The sequence below is a fragment of the Somniosus microcephalus genome, chromosome 1, assembly GCF_052327205.1.
Source record: "Somniosus microcephalus isolate GS21.2 chromosome 1, FLI_Smic_1.0, whole genome shotgun sequence".
NCBI lineage: Eukaryota > Metazoa > Chordata > Chondrichthyes > Squaliformes > Somniosidae > Somniosus > Somniosus microcephalus.
The window spans coordinates 60,870,675-60,893,798 of NC_140987.1; the positions used below are offsets into that span (position 1 = coordinate 60,870,675).

General features: G+C 48.1%; 1 protein-coding gene across 4 annotated transcripts in view; it reads left to right on the forward strand.

The window, feature by feature from the left end:
• Window positions 1-23,124, forward strand: part of dmgdh (dimethylglycine dehydrogenase) — a 169,396-nt gene that overhangs the window by 117,671 nt on the left and 28,601 nt on the right. For all 4 annotated transcript variants that reach the window (XM_085982273.1, XM_085982283.1, XM_085982300.1 and 1 more), the window contains exons 9-10: window positions 64-217; window positions 18,729-18,894. In XM_085982273.1, the coding sequence (XP_085838399.1) occupies window positions 64-217; window positions 18,729-18,894 (320 nt within the window). The remainder of the gene's footprint in view (window positions 1-63; window positions 218-18,728; window positions 18,895-23,124) is intronic.

The window sequence follows — 23,124 nt, forward strand, 5'->3', positions numbered from 1 at the left end:
TAATGGGATTTATGGGAGTTGTATTTGCAAATTACCTGACATATTTATTTTTTACTTGCTTAGTTGGATATCCCAAAGAAGAGCGGTTTGGAGGAAGGCCAACAGAGCGAGTAAGTGGAATTTATGAAACGTTGAAAGCCAAGGCATCCATGGGGTTCCATGCCGGCTGGGAGCAGCCACATTGGTTCTACAAATCTGGAGACGACACTGGATATAGGTAAGAGGGAACATTATGACTGAGTGTCAACAAAAGTATAAGCCATACATGTGGCTGGAGAACCAGTGGTTTGTTTCAGGATCTGGGTTTTTTTCCATGTGTACTATTCACATGGAGCTAAATGTACTCGACGAACCTGACATAAACTGGCAAGTGCTCAGCCCAGTTGGATCATCTCAGTACCGTATATTGCTGGTCAGATATGAAGATTTTCAATATCACACTCTAAAACCATTTGAATATGACAAGAATACAAAAGCAAAATACTGCGGATGCTGGAAATCTGAAATAAAAACAGAAAATGCTGGAAACACTCAGCAGGTCAGGCAGCATCTGTGGAGAGAGAAACAGAGTTAACGTTTCAGGTCGATGACCCTTCGTCAGAACTGGAAAAAGCTGGAGATTGAACAGGTTTTTAAGCAAGTGTAGGGGAGGAAAGAACAAAAGGGAAGGTCTGTGATAGGATGGAAGGCAGGAGAGATTAAGAGACATTAAGAGATGGTGCAAGGCAAAAGGAGATGGTCATGGGACAAGTTAAGAAACAAAAGATGGCTCTAGATGAAGTGTAAAAAAAATTAAAATAAAATAAATGGAAAAAAAAAAGAATAGGGACAGAGGTTATGGTCTGAAATTGTTGAACTCTTTGTTGAGTCCAGAAGGCTGTAAAGTGCCTAATCGAAAGATGAGATGCTGTTCCTCGAGCTTACGTTGAGCTTATTGGAACAGTGTATAACAAGAACTTTACAAGAACTTTACAATAAAGGCCTTGTACACAATTCTGCTTATAGCATTCATTTTTAAGATGTGGAGTAGAAACTTTACTATGGTCTTAAAAGCAAACGCATGATCTGGAAACTGAAGGAGAATTTCAACAATAAATGAATTTAAAATATGAACCTGTATTCATTTATTTTTGAAAATACAGTGAGCTGAAAGGTGCTATTCATTTCTGGAATTCTATTATATAAACAGGGAGAAAAATGTACAATAATTTCTGGAGCAATTGGGTAGGATTTTCCTACCTGGCAGCAATGCTGCTGAAAGTGTGATATGGGCAGGACTGCCACCCACTTGAGTGACCTGGCGCTGACCCTGGTGAATTTGACGGGGTCAGCTAAGCTTTATTTAAATTATTTAAGGAGGATCCTGGAAGTGGAAGGTAGGAAATGCTGCTGCTGCTGCTGCAGTGTTGCTAGGGCACTAATGATGGTAAATGCGACCTATGATGTCACTCCATCATTATCACATCCTTTGAATGCACCTGCTCGTATTTGGGTAGGTGCTTCTGCTGTCCTTCATCACTTCTGACAGAAACTATATCCGACTCAAAAATGGGCAGGGTTCCGGGATAATGAATCATCAAAACCATTTTGCTCCCCTATCTGCCCCAGTACCAGCAGTAAAACGGTTTAGGTGCAGAGAATAATCCTGCCTAGAATGTGACCAAAAGAGTGCATTTGAAACTTGCAAATAACATTCAGTCCTCAGAGGGTTACACTGAGACCTGAGTCATGGAAACGGAAGTGTGTTAAAAAGAAGTAGCTGGACCATCAGCTGGAGCTTTGGTCAACCCAAAGCACTATCAGTTCTTCATTATTAGGGAGGTGGGAACCCAATCAACAGACTGCTGCAATTCTGGTAAGTTTCTTCACAATATACATGTAATTAAACACCAACCAATAGGCTCTCCATTGGATCAGCCAGTTTATTCAATGTGTGGTTGAGCGATCTATATGAGGGAGCACTAGATTCAATCCCCAACCTGTGTTGAACTAGTTGATCTCAGCCAAACAACAATAGGGGCACTACAGTTGGCCTCAGTTCCAGTTCCCTGAGGAAGGGAAAATATTGGCCAAGTTCCCCAACCCTGACCTCTATCCAATGAGGTGCAGGGGAATGTGGATGTTGGGTGAGGACGAATGGACTGCCAACACTTACAATTGACTCAATCATGAATAATGGCCACTTGGATAAGGAACCTGGCTTGTAGAACTGATTTCCATCAAGGAGTCAACACCTTGAAGAGAAATGGGAAAATAAAAAATTTACACCTTTCTCCCTGCATGTAACTTAGGTTCAGATAACATGGAAGGCAATGTCACTTCATATGGTACATTTACAGGCTTATTTGTTCATTGTTTTTGTATCTACAGTTCTTGAATATGATTTTTTAACAGAATTATTTACATTGATCTTTCAGGGTTATAAATTCATTATTTCTACATTTCTATGTTTACAGATGAGTTAGCTCTATCCCAAGACAGGGATGTACGCACAGTGGTTTCTGAGGAGGACAGAGAGAGAAACAGAAGAGGAGGAGAGAGAAAGAAAGAAACAGAAGTAAAGGAGAAGAGAGAGAGAGACCTGTCTTTTTGCAGACTTACCAGTACCAGTTTCCATAGTTAGAGGGGTGGGGGTGGCGGGGAGGGATCAAGGGATATGGGGAGAAAGCAGGGACAGGGTACTGAATTTGGATGATCAGCCATGATCTCATTAAATGGCAGAACAGGCTCGAGGGGCCGAATGGCCTACTCCTGCTCCTATCTTCTATGTTTCTATGTGAGAGACTATAGTGGGGCTCAGCCCAATAAAATTTAAAATGTAGGAATCTGGCCTGAAAACGTCCACTGATACGACGAACAATATATGGATGTGGAAAAGTCTGTTTCTGTTGTAAGATCTCCCAACTTTATTTCAGCCATACTGAGGGGAGGGGAGGTAAAGGGTGGGACATGCTCTCGAAAGGGGGAAGAAAGAGATACAAAGGGTGAAATTCAACTTTGGCGGGGACACAAAACGGGAAGTAACGGAACGTTTACCTGTAAAACACCTCGTTTGATTTTCCTTTCCATTGACTTCAATTCGGGTGCAGAGTATAATAGGCGGGCGATCTGCTGGCGCTGGTTTTACCCTCCTGCCGAAGTTGAATTTCACCCCCACCATATCGTTTCACAGTGAAAGAACGAAGGATACTGTAGTTGGGAAGGAGGGAAGAGAGATAGTGAGAGAGTTCCTGTTGAACAGGGGACAAGAATAGGGGATAAATTCCCTGGACCTGATGGCCTACATCCTAGGCTTTTTAAAGCGGTGGCTGCAGAGATAGTGGATGCATTGGTTTTGATCTTAAAGAATTCCCTAGATCCTAGAATGGACCCTGTGAATTGGAAGGTAGCAAATTTAAAGAAAGGAGGGAGAGAGAAAACAGGGAACTAGGATCTAGGGAATTCTTTAAGATCAAAACCAATGCATCCAGTTAGCCTGACACCAGTAGTAGGGAATTGCTAGAATCTATTATTAGGGACATGATAACAGGACACTTAGAAAATCGTAATATAATTAGGCAGAGTCAACACGGTTTTATGAAAGGGAAATCGTGTTTGACAAATCTATTCGAGTATTTTGAGGGTGTAACTAGGAATGTAGATAAGGGAGAACCGGTGGGTATAATATATTTGGATTTTCAAAAGGCATTTGATAAGGTGCCACACAAGAGGTTGTTCCACCAAATTAGGGCTCATGGGATGAGGGTAATATATTAGCTTGGATTGAGGATTGGTTAACAGACAGAAAACAGAGAGTAGGAATAAACAGGTCATTTTCGAGTTGGCAGTTTGTACCTAATGGGGTGCCACAAGGATCAGTGCTTGAGCCTCAGTTATTTACAATCTATATCAATGACTTAGATGAGGGGACCGAATGTAATGTATCCAAGTTTGCTGATGATACAAAGCTAGATTGGAAAGTAAGCTGTGAGGAGGACACAAAGATGCTGCAAAGGGATATAGACAGGTTAAGTGAGTGGGCAAGAAGGTGGCAGATGGAGTATAATATGGGGAAATGTGAAATTATCCACTTTGGAAGGAAGAATAGAAAAGCAGAATATTTTTTAAAAGGTGAGAGACTAGTAACTCTTGGTATGCAAAGGGATTTGGATGCCCTTGTGCACGAATCACAGAACGCTGACATACAGGTACAGCCTCTTTACCTAAGGAAGGATATACTTGCCCTAGAGGGATTGCAACGAAGGTTCACTAGATTGATGCCTGGGATGAGAGGGTTGTCCGATGAGGAGAGAATGAGTAGAATGGACCTATATTCTCTGGACTTCAGAGGAATGAGAGGTGATCTCATTGAAATGTATAAAATTCTTAGAGGACTTGACAGGGTAGTTGCCGAGAGGCTGTTTCTCCTGGCTGGGGAGTCTAGAACTAGGGGGCACTGTCTCAGAATAAGGGGTCGGTCATTTAGGATTGAGATGAGGAGGAATGTCTTCACTCAGAGGGTTGTGAATCTCATAGAGTCCTAGAGTTATACAGCACAGAAAGAGGCCCTTCGGCCCATCGTGTCCACACCGGCCATCAAGCCCTACCTATTCTAATCCCATTTTCCAGCACTTGGTCTGTAGCCTTGTATGCTATGGCGTTTCAAGTGCTCATCTAAATGCTTCTTGAATGTTGTGAGGGTTCCTGCCTCTATCACCCTTTCAGGCAGTGAGTTCCAGATTCCAACCACCCTCTGGGTGAAAAAGTTTTTCTTCAAATCCCCTCTAAACCTCCTGCCCCTTACCTTGAAACTATGCCCCCTGGTTACTGACCCCTCTACTAAGGGGAAAAGTTCCTCTCTATCTACCCTATCTATGCCTCTCATAATTTTGTACACCTCAATCAGGTCCCCCCTCAGCCTTCTCTGCTGTAAGGAAAACAACCCCAGCCTGTCCAGTCTCTCTTCATAGCTGAAGTGCGCCAGCCCAGGTAACATCCTGGCGAATCTCCTCTGCACCCTCTCCAATGCAATCACATCCCTCCTATAGTGTGATGACCAGAACTGCATACAGTACTCCAGCTGTGGCCTAACTAATGTTTTGTACAGCTCCATCATAACCTCCCTGCTCTTACATTCTATGCCTCGGCTAATGAAGGCAAGTATCCCATATGCCTTTTTAACCACCTTATCTACCTGTCCTGCTGCCTTCAGGGATCTATGTACATGCACATCAAGGTCCCTCTGATCCTCTGTCCTTCCTAGGATCCTACCATTCATTGTGTATTCCCTTGCCTTGTTTGTCCTCCCAAAATGCATCACCTCACATTTTTCAGGGTTAAATTCCATTTGCCACTGTTCTGCCCATCTAACCATCCCGTCTATATCGTCCTGTAGCCTGAGGCTTCCCTCCTCGCTATTTACCACTCCACCAAATTTCGTGTCATCTGCGAACTTACTGATCATACCTCCTACATTCATATCTAAATCATTAATATACACTACAAACAGCAAAGGACCCAGCACCGATCCCTGTGGTACACCACTGGACACAGGCTTCCAGTCACAAAACCAACCTTCGACCATCACCCTCTGCCTCCTGCCACTAAGCCAATTTTGGATCCAATGTGCCAAATTGCCCTGGATCCCATGGGCTCTTACCTTCTTGACCAGTCTCCCATGTGGGACTTTGTCAAAAGCCTTACTGAAGTCCATGTAGACTACATCAACTGCACTACCCTCATCCACACATCTAGTCACCCCCTCGAAAAATTCAATCAAATTGGTCGGACATGATCTCCCCCTGACAAAGCCATGCTGACGATCCCTGATTAACCCTTGCCTCTCCAAGTGGAGACTAATTTTGTCCCTCAGAATTTTTTTCCAATACTTTCCCTACCACTGATGTTAGGCTCACTGGCCTGTAATTCCCTGGTTTATCCCTACTACCCTTCTTGAATAATGGTACTACATTAGCTGTCCTCCAGTCCTCTGGCACCTGCCCTGTGGCCAGAGAGGTTCTGAAAATTTGTGTCAGAGCCCCTGCAATCTCCTCCCTTGCCTCACACAGCAGCCTGGGATACATCCCGTCAAGGCCTGGTGATTTATCCACTTTTAAGCCCGCTAAAACCGCTAGTACCTCCTCCCTCTCAATGCTAATTTGTTCAAGTATATCACAATCTCTGAAATTCTCTACCCCAGAGGAAAGTGGAGTTGAGGTATATCAGCCACGATCTTATTGAATGGCAGAGCAGGCTTGAAGGGGCGTATGGCCTATTCCTGCACCTATTGTTACGTTCCTATCAATTCCCTGTTGTGTGGTTGCTGGAACAGATCCTGTTGAGGGTGGAGACAGTTTTATAGGGTGATGGATAAAGGCCCTGTTGTGGATGGGGGAAATAGAGAGACTTTGTTGAGCAGGGAGTGGAAGGTAGAATTGCTATAAGGGTAAATGATTCTAAAACAGCATTTCCTCTGGCTTATCAGATCCACAGTGAGCCTTTGCCTTAGTGGTGGCGTTTCCAACTCTTAGGCCGCGAACTTAATAGAGGAGGCGGGTTGGAGTCGGGTTGCTTGGTGGGCGGGTTCCGGTCCCGCTGCCGGTTTCAGCCGCTCCTGAATTGAGATTTTAATTTAAGTGGCCTATTAAGTCCCGTCGTGCACACTGCCCGGTCCAATGAGTGGGATCGGGTCTGTTAGTCGCCTCTGACGACATCATTGCTGCAGTTGTTTTTAAGGGGCCCATACAGCCTCAGCCTTTCATTTCTCGTTTCTACTTGTGTTTGAATGGGCCCAGGCTACAATGAGCGCTGCAAAAGCCAAGGCTGCTCCAAGGTTTAATGAGGACTCCCTTCAAGCTCTTGTGGAGGGAGTAAGAGAGTGCAGGGAGATTCTGTTCCCTCCCGATGGCCGGAGGAATCCTCCTCAGTAAACAAAGGCAGCCTGGCGGCACATTGCTGAGGAGGTCAGCGCTAGGTCCATATGTTAATGCACCTGGATCCAGTGCCGGAAACGGTTTAATGATCTTCTGCGATCATCAAAAGTGAGTATCCCATCACACTTACCTTCAATCTGCTTCCCTTCTCTTCTCATCACCAGCACTTTGTTTTGTAAGCCTGCTCCTTCACATCCCACCTTACCCTTACTTCCCTTGCACCCTTACCTATCCATCTCTCTGTACTGAATCACTTCGCCATCCTACTATGCACCCCTCACACTCGCTCTCACTGTTATGCAATGACAACAACTAACAACGCACAGGGAGGCAGCTTCCCCTTGGCACCTCACTCCATCTTGGTCTCCCTCTAAGCTTCAATGTTATGGATTCTTCACAGTCACTCCATCACTCTTGCTGAAACTCCACTTGTGTCCCTCCTTGCAGGAAAAGATAGCCCACAATAAGAGGGAGGGAGCGACGATAGGAGGAGGCCCACCATCCCTGGCGAGACTGACAAGTACTGAGGAGGCTGCGCACGAGATCGGAAGTGGGGGACGGAGAGACGGGCGCACTAGACAAAGCTGGTGACAGAATAGATTTTCAACCCTCGCGTTTAGATTTCATGATTGACTGCAGTGGCATATGATGTTCATAGAGATTGACTTTGGATCATCTGCACAATAGGATGTGTCTGCTACCTAAAAGTCAGGGGGGGGAATTCGGTTGGTTTGTGCCTCCCGTTAGTGCCTTAAGAGGGTGCTAATGGGGCGCAAAGCAACTAGCACTCGGGCACGGCGATAGTTGCGCCGCTCGCGAAATTGAGCAGACATTTTGCGGCGGCGCTAAATACTACCGCCACGATCTCCTGTGCCCGCAGATCGTGACATCAGTCGAGTGTGCAACGCCCCGGTAGCACCCCGGACCGGATATTGAGCGGTGTCCCCTGCCTTACCACCTGCCGCTAGCAACGACAGGTTGAGGGGAGCGTTTTGCAGTCAGGAAGGGACTGGGGGAGCGCTATTTAAAGGCGACCACTTCCTGCCTTTTTTTGTCAGCGACATTTTTGCACCACGCATTCTGAGTGGGAGAGAGAGACTTCTGGAGATATTCAACGCTGTATTGAGGAGTTTTGGGTACTGAGCAGCACTTTGCAGGTTCATTTTGATATGATCTTCCTTGTATCGCTTTAGAAGAGACTATGGGGGCTGCACTCTGAGCTCTTTCCCTGGGCCTCTCCATTGTTCTTTCCAGCAGATTTGATGCACAGGTCTCTCCAGGCCAAGATTCAAGGCTGCAATGAGCAGGATGTGGATGGAGAGCAAGATCGCTCCTCCCCTTTAAGAACTGGCCGGCACCATTGTGTCTGTGTTCCATTGCTGACTGACATCACATGAGCTTTGCCAGCGCTCTGAGGTAGCGCCTCGCTCCTCGGCGTTAGCGCCTTAAGAGAGGTGTGTAGCGCCTGATTTGGCGCTCCAATCACCTCCAGGGGTGATAGAAGTCAAGTTTGCAGTCGGAGGCGATAATTAGCGTCAGGCGCTAAACTTTGCGCCCGGCCGATAATTGCGCCCCAAATGGAGTGATACCGAATTTCTACCCCCAGATGTCTAACTCATGCCTTTACTCTCCCACAGGACCATCGAGAGCCCCCCCCCCCTCTCCATTGTTCAGGAGGAAGAGCCGGATGACTCCTCAGAGGAACCTGCAGCCTCTGAGGGAGCAGCGTCACCAGGACTCAGCACACCCAGCACAGAGACGCACACCTCGGCAGGGCTTCACGACATAGAGTAGTGTTGTCACCTGGTGTATCACAGCTCACAAGTGAGCATCAGCAGATGGTGGAGACAACGACAGCAGTGGAGAGTCCTCGTCGGAGGTCGCAGGGCGCTCCTAGCTCTGCTCAGCTGCATGTAGACGCTGTGCCCCTGGGGCCATCCAGAAAGAGAAGCTGGAACTCCAGGAACAAGTGCTAGAGTCTCTGACAGGATTTGCCTCCAGGGTAACTGCAAGTGTGAAGAGAATGGAGGAGTCCATCTCCAACATGAGCACTGCCTTTGTGGAGGCAATGGCGCATGAACGTGCTGCCATGGAGAGGGTGGCAACCGCCGTGGAGGACATAAGTAGCCAGACACACGAAAACATGGTGACTCTTCTAAATAGATGGTCTGCTATGGAGGATAGATGGTCATCATTTGAGGAGAGACACCAGAGGTACATGGACATCCCTGTTATGAGGACTGTCAGTACAGAGACGGGTCCTCATGGCCCCACTGATGTGCAGCAAGGTGCTCTCCAGCCACTAGCTAGCAGTGAAGTGCGGGTGACCCATGAGAGGGACGTTGGTGGCAGACAACAAGGAAGTGTGGGCTCCTCTCCAAGTGCTCACACGATCATGCCCCTGCGGAGCCCTCGGTCAGAGCCCCAGATTCCTCACCCAACTGAGATGGCCGTCTCAGCCGCTGCACAGCCACAGGAAGAGCAGACTGTAGAGGAGCCCTCCCAGGCTCCCAAACCCAGAGGACGCCCGCCAAAGGCCTCTAAGCAGGCGCAGCATCAAAGTGAGCAAGGTACCTCTACATCTGCTGAAGCCACAGGGGAAGCACCATGTAGAAGCACGCAAAAGAGGAAGCTAACACACAAATAGTCAAAAGGGTAGTCACTTGGGTGTTTTGTTCTGTTGTATATTTTCGATTGTCATCCTTTTGTGATGAGATTAAACAAAAGTGATGGCAAACAATTGAAGTTCTGGTCTATGTGGTCTGGGAAATGGAAGTTGCACATTGAGGGCTCAGGGCGACTTGCATTTGTAATGATGGTGCTAAGAGTGATAGGAAAGCACCGTTTATTGGAGAGATGATGTATGGTGTGTTATGAAGGTCGTCCACACATTCATAGCCATATGCCAGCCACCTGTTGAAGCGTAAGCTTACGTAAATCTGGCATGGATGAGTGCAGCCCTTGCATGACAGCCAGCAATGTGCTCGAGTGCTGCTGCATTGGCCACATCCGGCCCCGCAAGGCGTGCCTCCTCCTCCTCCTCGGCCTCCTCCTCGTCCTCCCCTTCTTCTTCCGAGGATGCTCTGCGCTGAGCCACTTGTTCCTCAGGCAGCGCTAAGCGATGCTGCTGTGCGATGTTGATGACAATAATTCTGGACACCCTGGCTGGTGCATACTGCAGGGCTCCAGCAGATCTGTCAAGGCATCGGAATCGCATATTGAGCAAGCCAATGGTTTGCTCTATGATGCTTCTGTTGCAAATGTGGCTCACATTGTACTGCTCCTCAGCCTCATTTGATGGCCTCCTCATCGGTGTCATGAGCCACTTTTTCAGGGGATAGCCCTTGTCGCCAAGTAGCCATCCGGAAAGTTGTTTGGCAGATTGAAGAGCTGAGGCACAGTAGACTGCCGCAGGAACAAGGAGTCATGGCAATTACCAGGGTACTTTGCGCAAACATGCATGATGATCTTCCTGTGGTTACACACCAGCTGGAAGTTAAGGGAGTGGAATCCCTTGCGGTTGACAAAAACAGCTGGGCTGTGATGGGGTGCCCTAATGGCCACATGTGTGCAGTCTACAATGCCCTGCACCCTTGGGAAACCTGCCATATTTGCAAAGCCAACCGCGCGCGCATTACACTTTCTTCATCCGTGGTGAAGTGGATGTAATTGTGCGCCTTTGCAAAGAGGGCATCGGTAGCCTGTGTGATGCAGGTGTGTGCAGCCGACTGGGAGATTCCACTGATGTCTGCAGCTGATCCCTGGAAGGAGCCCGAAGCAAAGAAGTTGAATGCGGTGGTGACTTTGACAGCCACTGGTAAGGAGTGTCCACCCGCTCCTCTGGGCTCCAGGTGTTGGTGCAGCATTGCGCAGATGTCAGCGACTATGTCTCGCGGAAGTCTCGGCCTCCTTTGGCATTGCTGCTCACTCACGTTGAGGAAGCTCATCCTCGGCCTGTAAACCCGGTGTTGGGGGTATCTCCTGCGGCGAGGTGCAGGCCTGCGCTGACGCCCTCTGCCCTGTGCATCATCAGGTAGCTGAGGAGAAGGTTAGCGCTCCTGCTGTTGGTGCTGCTGTGCCTGGTTGCGCTGCTGCTAGGCTGCTCTTCCTCCGACTCTGACGACCAGGATGAGATGATAGAAATGGTTCCCATACCACTGGTATATATCTCAGTCGAGGAATGGAGGTTGTTTACGCTCAGACAAAGGGGCTAGAGGGTATTCCAAGGAGATCACACTGCATTTGGATTTAAGCCTCAACATTCACAAGATTAGTAGAGCTGAAAAATGTCTCCCAAACCTCAAAGCACTAAGTTGTGGCATGTGAAAGAGTGAGAACATAAAAACATAAGGAATAGGAGCAGGAGTAGGCCATTCGGCCCTTCGCACCTGCTCCGCCATTCAATGAGATCATGGCTGATCTTCTGCCTCAACTCCATTCACCGGCCCTATCGCAATATCCCTTGATGCCCTTACTAGTCAGAAATCAGACTTCTGCTTTGAATACACCCAATGACTGAGCCTCCACAGCCCTCTGGGGTAGAGAATTCCAAAGATTCACCACCCCCTGTGTGAAGAAATTTCTTCTCATCTCAGTCCTGAATGGCCTACCCTTTATCCTGAGGCTGTGGCCCCTGGTTCTAGGCTCCCCAGCCAAGGGAAACATTCTCCCAGCATCCACCCTCTCAAGCCCTGCAATAATTTTGTATGCTTCGATGAGATCCCCTCTCAATCTTCTGAATTCAAGAGAATACAGGCCTAGTTTACTCAATCTCTTCTCATACGACAGTCCCGCCATCCCAGGAGTCAATCTCGTGAACCTTCGTTGCACTCCCTCTATGGAAAGTATATCCTTCCTTAGGTAAGGAGACCAAAATTATACACAGTACTCCAGGTGTGGTCTCACCAAGGCCCTATATAATTGGAGTAAGACTTCTTTACTCCTGTACTCAAATCCTCTTGTAATGAAGGCCAGCATATCATTTGCCTTCCTAATGGCTTGCTGCACCTACACATTCACTTTCAGTGACTCATGTACAAGGACACCCAGGTCCCTTTGAGCATCTGCATTCCCCAATCTTTCACCATTTAGGAAATACTCTGCCTTTCTGTTTTTTCTACCAAAATGGATAACTTCACATTTATCCACATTATATTCCATCTGCCATGTTCTCGCCCACTCACTGAGCCTGTCGAGATCCCCTTGAAGCCTCTTCACATCTTCTTCACAACTGACACTAGCTTTGTATCATCAGCAAATTTGGAAATGTTACATTTAGACCCCTCATCCAAATCATTGATATAGATTGTGAATAGCAGGGGCCCAAGCACCAATCCTTGTGGTACCCCACTAGTCACAGCCTGCCATCTTGAAAAAGACCCGTTTATCCCTACTCTTTGTTTTCTGTCTGTTAACCAATTCTCAATCCACGCTAGTATATTACCCCCAATTCCATGTGCCCTAATTTTGTTCACCAACCTCTTGTGTGGGACCTTATCGAAGGCCTGTGGGAGATTGTAGGACTGCTTTTAAGCTGTTCGAGCAGCTGGCAACAATTCAGGTCCTCGCTCAACCGGGCTCAATTCAGCTGCCGTGTTTTTCTGAAGGCGGGCAGCACGCTGAAAAACCTGCACAATCCAAACAGGCAGTTAAAATAGGATTATCCAGGCAGTTAACAAGCTCCTAACTGCCTCTCCTGCCATTTGGTGTCAGGTCAGTTCGGGAGCGGCTGACCCGACACTTGCCAAAGTCGTGTGGAGGTGAGATGGCAGCGGGTTTGTAGCCCGCCGGCAATTTTTCTGATTTTCGCAACAGACCCGCCTCCAAACCCGCCCTCAGGTCAATTAAATTCGCGACCTTAGAAGGGTTGGGTTTGGATCCCACTCCAGACAGCCCCGGTGAGCAGAGACCTGAGCGCCGTCTCTGAACACTCAGACTATCTGGAGTGGAGTTTACGTCCAGCAGGGGTACTTGCATCCAATGGCTACAGGTGGCCCCCTCTCCCGCATCGGAAAGGGTAGGTAGGGCTGTTTAGCCTTGGTTGCAGCCCACCTAAGAGAAGGCAATTCGAATATAAAAACCGCAAGAAAGGCAAGGGGAAACAACCTCAACTACCCTTCTCTAGTAAGTGGTTCAAGAATCTCACGTGTGAGACTTGAGTTTGGACCTGACCTAGGGCAGAACACAATGGTTGGACTAGATCCACCAGTGTATATAATATCAATAAAATATTACATGTACTGCATAGGCACGATGTTCTCCCTTTTACCTTCTGTGCTTTCAGTTTCTTGAATGTTCACTGACATGTAGCGGTCTTTTATCCTGTGAGCCCAGGTTTTCTTAAGGCAAAAGTTGGCATGTCTGGTTCCAATTTTTAAAAAGCAGATATCTGAGCTGGGATAGTAGTGGGGATGCTGCAATTGGCTCAGTGCCCCTGGGTTAGAGAGGGAATCAGGCGAGATTCCTGCTCTTGGTCCCCATCCAGTGCAACTAGATCATGCCTTTAGGAGATGAGGGTATAATATAAATGTAAATTGGTATTTTTCTTTTTTTGTTCCTCATCAAATTTCCTCCTTCTCCCCATCTCTCCTGAAGTCATTAACTCATCGCTACGATTTGGTTACATATAGTGCCTACTTTTACCTCTCCCAAGTGGCCCATATTGATATCTGAGCTTTCACTGTGAGTGTTGGCTGTCTATTCAGTTATGGAGAGGGCATTACAGTCAAGCCTGATGCTGGCCTCACTCGATATCCACGATCGGGAGTGGGACCTGTGGCAGATTTTCCCCTCCTTAACCCAGGTCTGCTGAGCCCAATTTTAATCCTGCTACTGCCACCCTGGCTGTGATCAGTTACCACAGCACAGACCATAAATCGAACCTGGTCAGTTCGATTTTTTTTTAAATCAAAAATTCACTATTTACTAGCAGTTGTAAATATACAGTAGTGTTACCATATTTAGTGTGGTCCTGAAGGATGAGGCTTAAAGCACTGTAATTTTATGAGTATGTGGAGAGGTGGGGCAGCTCACTCAACAGCAGTGAATATCAGGAAATCGCAGGCATGCTGCCCATGATTTTCAGTCCGTTATGAGTTAATGCCTCCACCATGCTCTCTTTGACCTTCATCATTGACTTGTTCTGTTCTTTGGAATTATTTGCTTAGGGAAGAATTATAGTGAGATAACAGTCAGGATTAGAAGTTGCTACTCCGCCATTTCCAGATTGTCATCAAGTGCCATTCGGGAGAAAAAACATTTTGTTTAGGAAAAATAAAATGCACACGTTAATCTGCTTTGATTTTTGTAACAGCTTTTTGTCAAACAGTTGGGATTGCAATACATCAGCAGTTACACGTTTCTGTTAAATCAGAAAACAAAGCCGGCATGGGAAGCTTGAAACCATCAGTTGATGAATTTACTGAGCCTTGCTATCTGTTTAATGATTAATTGGTGAACATCAAGTTGGCTTTGAAATTGTCCTTTTAAGATTCATGCGTGCGTGGGTATATTGTCCTTTAAACTTGCTGCATCAGGAAAGAGGTTTTTTTCTTTGCAGTTTTTTCCTCTCCCCTTCTGAAGACATTGACTCCCTTCCTCGGGTGCAGTTCCACGGGTGGCAGTCATCTACTTTGCTCAAGTGGCCATTATTTATGTGTTAACTTTGACAGTGAGTGAGAACAGGCTTTCGACATTGCAGTGCATCCCGGCCCTGTCCTCACCAGCTGTCCACGCAGGTGCACCTCCACCAGGAGTTGCTGGATAGCAATCATGAGCAGGACACTTGGCTTAGAAATTTCCTTAACTTACTGCCGACTGGCTGCGTGCGAGACCCTGGGTGTCCTTTCCCTGGCCTGTTGAGCCATTTGTGTTAGTGCTGATGCACTTTTACCATTTTTTACGTGCAGAAGGCAGTGCAGCTTTAAAACTGCCGTTTTGGAATGATTTTTAATTTTTTTTTTCCAGAAGGCAGTTGTACGCCAAGGGCTAGAGACTGCCTATTTTTTAATGATTATTTTTAGAAGGCAGCTGCCTTTAAGGGCTCGAGACTGCTTTCTAAAATGACCGCCTTGCTTTAAGAAAAGGCAGCCTCGCTCCAGGGACACTAAGGCCACGCTACGTTGGGCCTCCTGCTGAGTGCACAGCCTGAGGCAGCAGGTTCCTCACTAGGCTGTACGCTCCAATCATTCAAATCAGCAGGCAGCACCAAGATAATGCCACTGCCTGCGATCGTTTTACGGACACGAGCAAACCGTGCCCCTGTTTTGGGGCCTTATCGGATTTCTAGGCCCTTGTCTGATATTCTTGTCCTTAACCTGGCATTACCACCAATTGTAGTATCCCCTGTTGCTGCCCTGGCTGAGCTCAGCTAACAGAGTACAGACCAGGGTTCAAACTCAGAATCTTCCTACTCTATATGGCTCAGAAATGGTAACTTTACTAATGAACCACTGTGGCAACCAAGAAAATTATTCTACAGGCTACTCTCAATTCAAAGTCACTTAATTCAAATTATCTGACAATTGCAATTTTTTTCACACAAACTGCCATCTTTGCTGTGTTATTTACATTGCTTAATTATACTTATTGGATAATTCAATGTTTTAGTGCAACAAACAACTGAATTATCTGGAATATATTTAATTGATAAGAAGCTAAAATTGAATTGCTTGCACTAGAAACAATCCTAATCTTTTCCTCAAGGTGTAAAGTGTAAATAAAATATATTTATTAAGCATTGTGAAAATCATGGGGCGAAACTGGAAATACGGGCAGAAACCAGAAACACTGACCACAATATTTACGGGGAGGTGGGGTGGGAGCACGGTTGCTGGGGGAAGCCCTGAAATCCTGGGAATGCAGAAACCCTGCCAAATTTGACAGGCTAGCCGGCTGCCGGACGGACAAGCCAGCGGTAGAAGGCCGCAGCAATGGTCCCCGGCAATCGGCAAAGATCGGGGCATGATGGGAAAGATGTTTGAGCACAGCAATCGCAAGGGAGGGAGGCAAAGGTTGGGGGAGCGGTGGTTGTCGGCCAATCGAGGTAGCGAGGAGAGGTCACGATCACCAGAAGATTTGCTTGAGGGATCGGGGGGGAGCACTCCAGCTCCTCCTGGCTCACCGGCAGTGCTATAAAAATCACTTACCTGCTTGATCCGGCAGCTCCCGTCTTCATTTTGTTGCCGGGTTTCCCGAGCCCTGGGTTAAATTTAAGTCAGGATCCCAACTGCACTGTGGGAGCCTGATTTAAATATTATCATGAAGTGTCCCGACTCTCCAAGACGGGACACAGACATGTCACACAACCCACCGCCGTAAAAATAGCAGCAGGCGTGTACGTGGCAGGTTGGTGTTGCGTTTTGTGATTTTTTTTTTATCCCCCTCCCACCCCTCGCCTGTCGTGGAGGGGGTTAATATCAACCCCACTGTGTCTCCAATGCTGTTTCCCAATTTGCGCAGGAGCTTGGGCCGAGCGGAACTTCCATCTGCCTCAAACATGGCCCCTGATGTGACAGAGGCGGGGCCAATGGAAGGAATTTCCTGAACCCTGAGCTCCTTAGTGGTCTGAACGTCAGGGTGAACCTGGTGTAAAGGTTGCTTCAGTGGCAGAAATGAGACCCACTTGGGGCCCAGCCTGAGCCCTTCTCCCTCCCCCCAAAGAAAGTCCTTTTTGTTTGGAAAGCTATTTCTCAAGGAGAAAACATAAGGCTGATTTCCTCAGCCCTGTTTCCTAGTCATGATTGAGAAATTGGTACAATGCAATATTTGCTCCTGAAGCACTGCACCCAAACTTTCTGAGGTCTGCGCCTGACAGCAATGTAAATTAATGTCAGAGGGCTTTACACCCAGATTTCCTCCAATAGTGCTGGGTGCAGATGAGGGGCAAACTGCCCCCATAGAAACCTGGCGCTACTAATTCCTCAGCTATCGTTTATGCACCATCACTCTTAAGGGAATGGCTGGTATTGTTAAGATAGGTCTTTAACTTTGACTTAGCTGCAGTTGGACCTGTTATAGAATGCTGTTAGTCTTTGATACTTTGTGATAGAGATTGTCCCCATCAGAAAAACTACAATGTAGCAAAGAACAAGGAGAACGAGTCCGCATTAATAATTGTATTATATCAATGGAAAATCTGTGACCTTATTTTCCCAAAATCAACCCTATGTATAGAATCACTAGCTGGGGAGCCCCGCGTTGCGAGGGCAATTTTGGGGCGCGAGGGCAATTTTGGGGCGCGAGGGCAATTTTGGGGCGCTTGGTCTCCCTGCCCCTGTGTGTCCCCCCTCTCCCTGTCATGTCCCTCCCTCCCCTCCCCCACTCCCCTCTGTCCCTCTCTCCGGCCCCTCCCCCTGCCTAGCGCCTGAGGTCTGGAGCTGAGGTCCCCCGCGTATGGCGCGGCTGATGGACGGCTGCTGTGGGCGGGCGGGCGGCGCATGCGCGGTCAGTGGGCAATTTTGGGGCGCTTGGTCTCCCTGCCCCTGTGTGTCCCCCCTCTCCCTGTCATGTCCTCTCCCTGTCCTATCCCTCCCTCCCCTCTCCTCCCCTCCCCCACTCCCCTCTGTCCCTCTCTCCGGCCCCTCCCCCTGCCTAGCGCCTGAGGTCCGGAGCTGAGGTCCCCCGCGTATCGCACGGCTGATGGACGGCCGCTGTGGGCGGGCGGCGCATGCGCGGTCAGTGCGGGCGGCGCGAGCGCCCCGCGATTTCCCGAGGCTCCCCCCCCCCCGCGATTTTCCGAGGCTCTCCCCCCCGCGATTTCCCGAGGCTCTCCCCCCCCCCGCGATTTCCCGAGGCTCTCCGCCCCCCCCCCGTGATTTCCCGAGGCTCTCCCCCCCCCGCGATTTCCCGAGGCTCTCCCCCCCCCCGCGATTTCCCGAGGCTCTCCCCCCCCCCCGCGATTTCCCGAGGCTCTCCCCCCCTATTAAATTGTTATTTAATTCCCTAACACATCATTAAAATATTTACCTTAGTTCCCTAACACACAGAAAGTGTGGGGGAAAAAATTGTGAAAAATCAAGATGGCGGCCACTCACCTCGGTTCAGAAGGATAAGGCCCGCCCACACACGCACCGATTGGTCGACCGGTCAGGTCACCGAAGCGTAGGATTGGTCAATCGTCGAGTCACTCGACACTCAACTGTAGGAAGGAACCCGCCGTCCGATTGGTGGACCTCGACGTCACACGGTTGCTAATGAGCGGAACGCTGAACGTTTTTGGGATACCGCGGGCGGGATTTTTGTCCGGCCGAAACGTAAATACGCCTATGACCGGTCCGGAATCACAAGCTTTCTTTTGAGGCGACGCGCGCGTCGGTACACTCTGTAACTTTCAAACATATAGAGAACGGACAGACAGACATCGGGACAGACAGACATCGGACAGACAGAAGAGCCGCTTTATATATATAGATAGATACAGCATCATGGAGGCCATCTGGCCCATCGTGCCTGTGCCAGCTCTTTGTAAGACCAATCCAATTAGTCCCACTCCCTTGCTCTTTCCCCCATGACCCCGCAAACTTTTACTTTTCAAGTATGTATCCAATTCCCTTTTGAAAGTTACTATTGAATCTGCTTCCACCACCCTTTAAGGCAGTGCATTCGAAATCATAACAACTCGCTGCGTAAAATCAATTCTCTTCAACTCCTTTCTGGTTCATCTTCAGTGTAATTGAAGTTGAACGGATATCCGTGTTTCAAATTGCACCCAAGCACAGGATGACTGCAAAGAGAATTCCATAATTGTTCAAAGCAAAGTGATTTCCCAGCACTGCAATAACAAGCCATTAATATAACAAACTACTTATTCCTTTGCAGGCCTAGTTTTCGTCGCACAAACTGGTTTGAGCCAGTCCGCCGAGAATGTAAACAGGTCATGAAGAAAGTGGGAGTGTTTGACCTTACACCCTTTGGCAAATTCACTGTAAAAGGAAAGGACTCTACAAAACTACTGGACCGCCTGTTTGCAAACGTTATGCCAAAGGTAAGCAGATGTTACCATTAGATGTAAATATGACAAACTGACAATTGCAGATGTTCATTTTTACAGCAAATGCCCACTTGTCAAAGATGTAGGTGAGGTGTCCAGATGTAATAACACAATAAGCCACCCTTTCACAGAACACTAATGGTAAACAAAACTTGGAATTTACATAGTAATACATCATGCTTTCTATGACAATAGCAAAATACTGCGGATGCTGGAAATCTGAAATAACAACAGAAAATGCTGGAAATACTCAGCAGGCCAGGCAGCATCTGTGGAGAGAGAAACAGGGTTAACGTTTCAGGTCTGGGACCCTTCAGCAGAACTGGAAAAAGCTGGAAATGTAACAGATTTTAAGCAGGTGCAGAGGCAGGGGGGGGGGGAGCTGTGGTGGGAGGGGAGGAAGGAATTGAAGGAACATTCTGTGCTAAGGTAAGAGGCAAGAAAGATAAAATGTTGCAAATGGGGATGGCAAAATCATACAGCATGAAAAATGGGGGCGGGGATTATAGTCTGAAATTGTTGAACTCAATGTTGAGTCCAGAAAAAGCGTCTAATCGAAAGATGAGCTGCTGTTCCTTGAGCTTACGTTGAGCTTCATTGGAACAATGTAAGAGGCCGAGGACAGAGAGATCAGAGTCGGAATGAAGCGGAGAATTAAAGTGACAGGCGACCGGAAGCACAATGTCACCCTTACGGACTGAACGGAGGTGTTCCGCAAAGCGGTCACCCAATCTGCGTTTGGTCTCCCCAGTGTAGAGGAGACCGCATCGTGAGCAGCGAATACAGTATACTAAATTGCAAGAAGTACAAGTAAATCACTGTTTCACCTGGAAGGAGTGTTTGGGGCTCTGGACAGTGGGAAGGGAGGAGGTAAAAGGGCAGGTTTTACATCTCCTGCGCTTGCACGGGAAGGTGCCGGGCGAAGGGGAAGGGCTGTTAGGGGTGATTGAGGAGTGGACCAGGGTGTCGCAGAGGGAGCGGTCCCTTCAGAATGCTGAAAGGGGAGGTGAGGGGAAGATGCGTTTGATGGTGGGATCACGTTGGAGGTGGTGGAAATTGTGGTGTATGTAACTTGTTCCACCTTAAGAGAACTTAAACCTGTTCCACCTTAAGAGATGTACTACTTTCTCTGGCTGCTGTATATGGTAATACCGGTGGTGACCACACCGGTATATAAGTGCTGTGTAGTAATTTGCTGGGTAGTTCAGCCCTGACCTTCGACTAGTAAAGACCTGTTAAAGTTATTCTTGTGGTCTGTGTGCAGTGATTCATATTAACCATAACTGGAACACACAGACTTAACAGTGGCGACGAGTACGATCTTACCCTGCGGCAGAGATACATCCAAGGCAGTTTAACGGGCGTCGAGAAGAGGCATCCGCCCTCATCATCCTGCTGAGAAAAGACTCGGGTCTGAAGAGCAAAGGAAGAATCCTGACACGAAGCCTTCCATCAGCGACAGGCGGTGATCATCCCTTCTACCACGGTGGTGGGTAAGCCGATCAGCGACGAGCAGCAAGTCGGCCACGTTGGCTGTGGAGTAGGGGAGGGAAAACGGAGGATATAAGGGCGGAGAACTCGACCACGGCCGGGGAAAAGAGCCGGACAGAAGTCAGGGCCAGAGGCGCTGAGACTGGGGCAGCGTAAGGCACGGGAGCCGCGGTGAATGCAAACGCAGCCGGTGTAAAAGACCGGGCTGCAAGCGGGCTGGGAGACGCAACAGCATCGAGAGAGAGCTCGACCGCGACCGGTGAAAAAGGCCGGGCAGCTACCGAGGCCGCGAGGTGCAGCGACCGGGACAGCGTAAGGCGCGGGAGAAAATAAAAAAAACCGCGGAGAACTCAACCGCAGCCGGTGGAAAGGACCGGACTGCAAGAGGGGCTGGGAGGCACGAATTGAGAACCGCTGGGGAGGCGCGAACGGCAGCAATACGGCAATCGCCATTACAGCCAGCGGGGGAGAAAGGCAAACGCGGGAAGCCGCCATTTTCGTAGGCGGGGGAAGAAGACAAGCGCGGGAAACCGCCATTTTAAAATAAAAGGAAAAAAAAGAAAAGAGAATTTTTTTTTGTTTCTCAAGAAGGTGACAGTGAAGGGATGGCCAGCACATGGTGATTCTCTGTTACCGGCATTCTCGGCAAGACGAGACCAGCTGTCCGTCTGTCAAGGAACATTGATGTATGGAACGAGAGTGATTATTCCTCCTAAGTTAAGGGAAAGAGTTCTAAAGGAACTGCATGAAGGTCATCTGGGGGGAGTCAAGATGAAAAGCCTTGCTAGGGCTTATGTGTGGTGGCCGGGTATCGACCAACAGATAGAGGAGCTGACGAAAAGCTGCTCAGGGTGCCAAAAAGTGCAAAATGCACCTCCGATTGCACCGCTGCATCCATGGGAATGGCCTTCAGCCCCATGGCAACGCGTACATATTGACTTTGCTGGTCCATTCATGGACTCCATGTTTCTAATTGCGGTGGACGCACATTCTAAATGGCCAGAAGTGATCAAGATGACTACCACTACTTCAGAAAAGACAATTGCGGTGTTAAGAACGATATTCGCAAGGAACGGATTGCCAGAACAAATATGTTCCGACAACGGAGCACAGTTCGTGTCAGAAGAATTCCAAAAATTCTTAAAGAAGAATGGGGTGAAACATTATACCTCTGCCCCATATCATCCGGCTACAAATGGGTTGGCCGAGAGATTTGTACAAACATTCAAAAAGGCAATAAAGGCCATGAGCGAAGATCAGATTCCACTACAACAGAAGGTGGACAAGTTTCTACTGGCATATCGAAACGCCGCTCATGCAGTGACAAACCAAAGTCCTGCCATGATGTTTTATAACAGGAGGTTGCGGTCCAGGTTGGACTTGTTAAAACCAAATGTGCGGAGGGAAGTTGAAAACAAACAGTTCCAGCATATAAATAACAAGACCACTCGGAGTTTCGAGGTAGGACAACCAGTGTTGGCCAGGGTCTATGGAAACGAGAAATGGCAATCCGGAACAATTCGGGCCAGACAAGGACCCCTGATGTACACGGTAGATGTTGGTAAAAATGTAATACGGCGTCATGCTGACCAACTGGTAGAATCGAGAACAAGGGTCGAACCCATGGTTACGACAGAGACAACCGTGGAAGAAGTTAGTGAACCTGAAGCATCTACCTCGGCAGTAAATGTACCTGATGATGATGTCCAAGACATAAGAGACCAACTAGAGGAGTCACCTCAGCAACAAGAATCAGAGACCCCTGAAAGGCGTTATCCAACTCGAATCAGGAGGCCTCCTGAGAGACTGAACCTTTGAACTGTTTCTACATGAAGTTGTATATGTATATATGTTATTATGTTATGTTAAATGGGGATATAACTGTTAAGCTAAAAAGGGAGGATTGTGGTGTATGTAACTTGTTCCACCTTAAGAGAACTTAAACCTGTTCCACCTTAAGAGATGTACTACTTTCTCTGGCTGCTGTATACGGTAATACCGGTGGTGACCACACCGGTATATAAGTGCTGTGTAGTAATTTGCTGGGTAGTTCAGCCCTGACCTTCGACTAGTAAAGACCTGTTAAAGTTATTCTTGTGGTCTGTGTGCAGTGATTCATATTAACCATAACTGGAACACACAGACTTAACAGAAATGGCGGAGGATGATCCGTTGAATGTGGAGGCTGGTGGGGTGAAAGGTGAGGACAAGGGGAACCCTATCGTGGTTCTGGGAGGGAGGGGAAGGGGTGAGAGCAGAATTGCGGGAAATGGAACGGACACGGTCAAGGGCCATGCCAACCACAGTAGAGGGGAATCCTCGGTTGAGGAAAAAAGAAGACATGTCGGAAGCACTAGTATGGAAGGTGGCATCGTCAGAACAGACGCGGCAGAGACGGAGAAACTGTGAGAATGGAATAGAGTCCTTACATGAAGCGGGGTGGAAGGAAGTGTAATCCAGGTAGCTGTGGGAGTCAGTGGGCTTGTAGTGGATGTTTGTCGATAGCCTATCGCCAGAAATGGAGACAGAGAAGTCAAGGAAGGGAAAACAAGATTCGGAGATGGACCATGTGAAGGTGAGGGAAGGGTGGAAATTGGAAGTAAAGTGAATGAACATTGTCCTCACCTTTCACCCCCACCAGCCTCCACATTCAACGGATCATCCTCTGCCATTTCCGCCACCTCTAATGTGATCCCACCATCAAACACATCTTCCCCTCACCTCCCCTTTCAG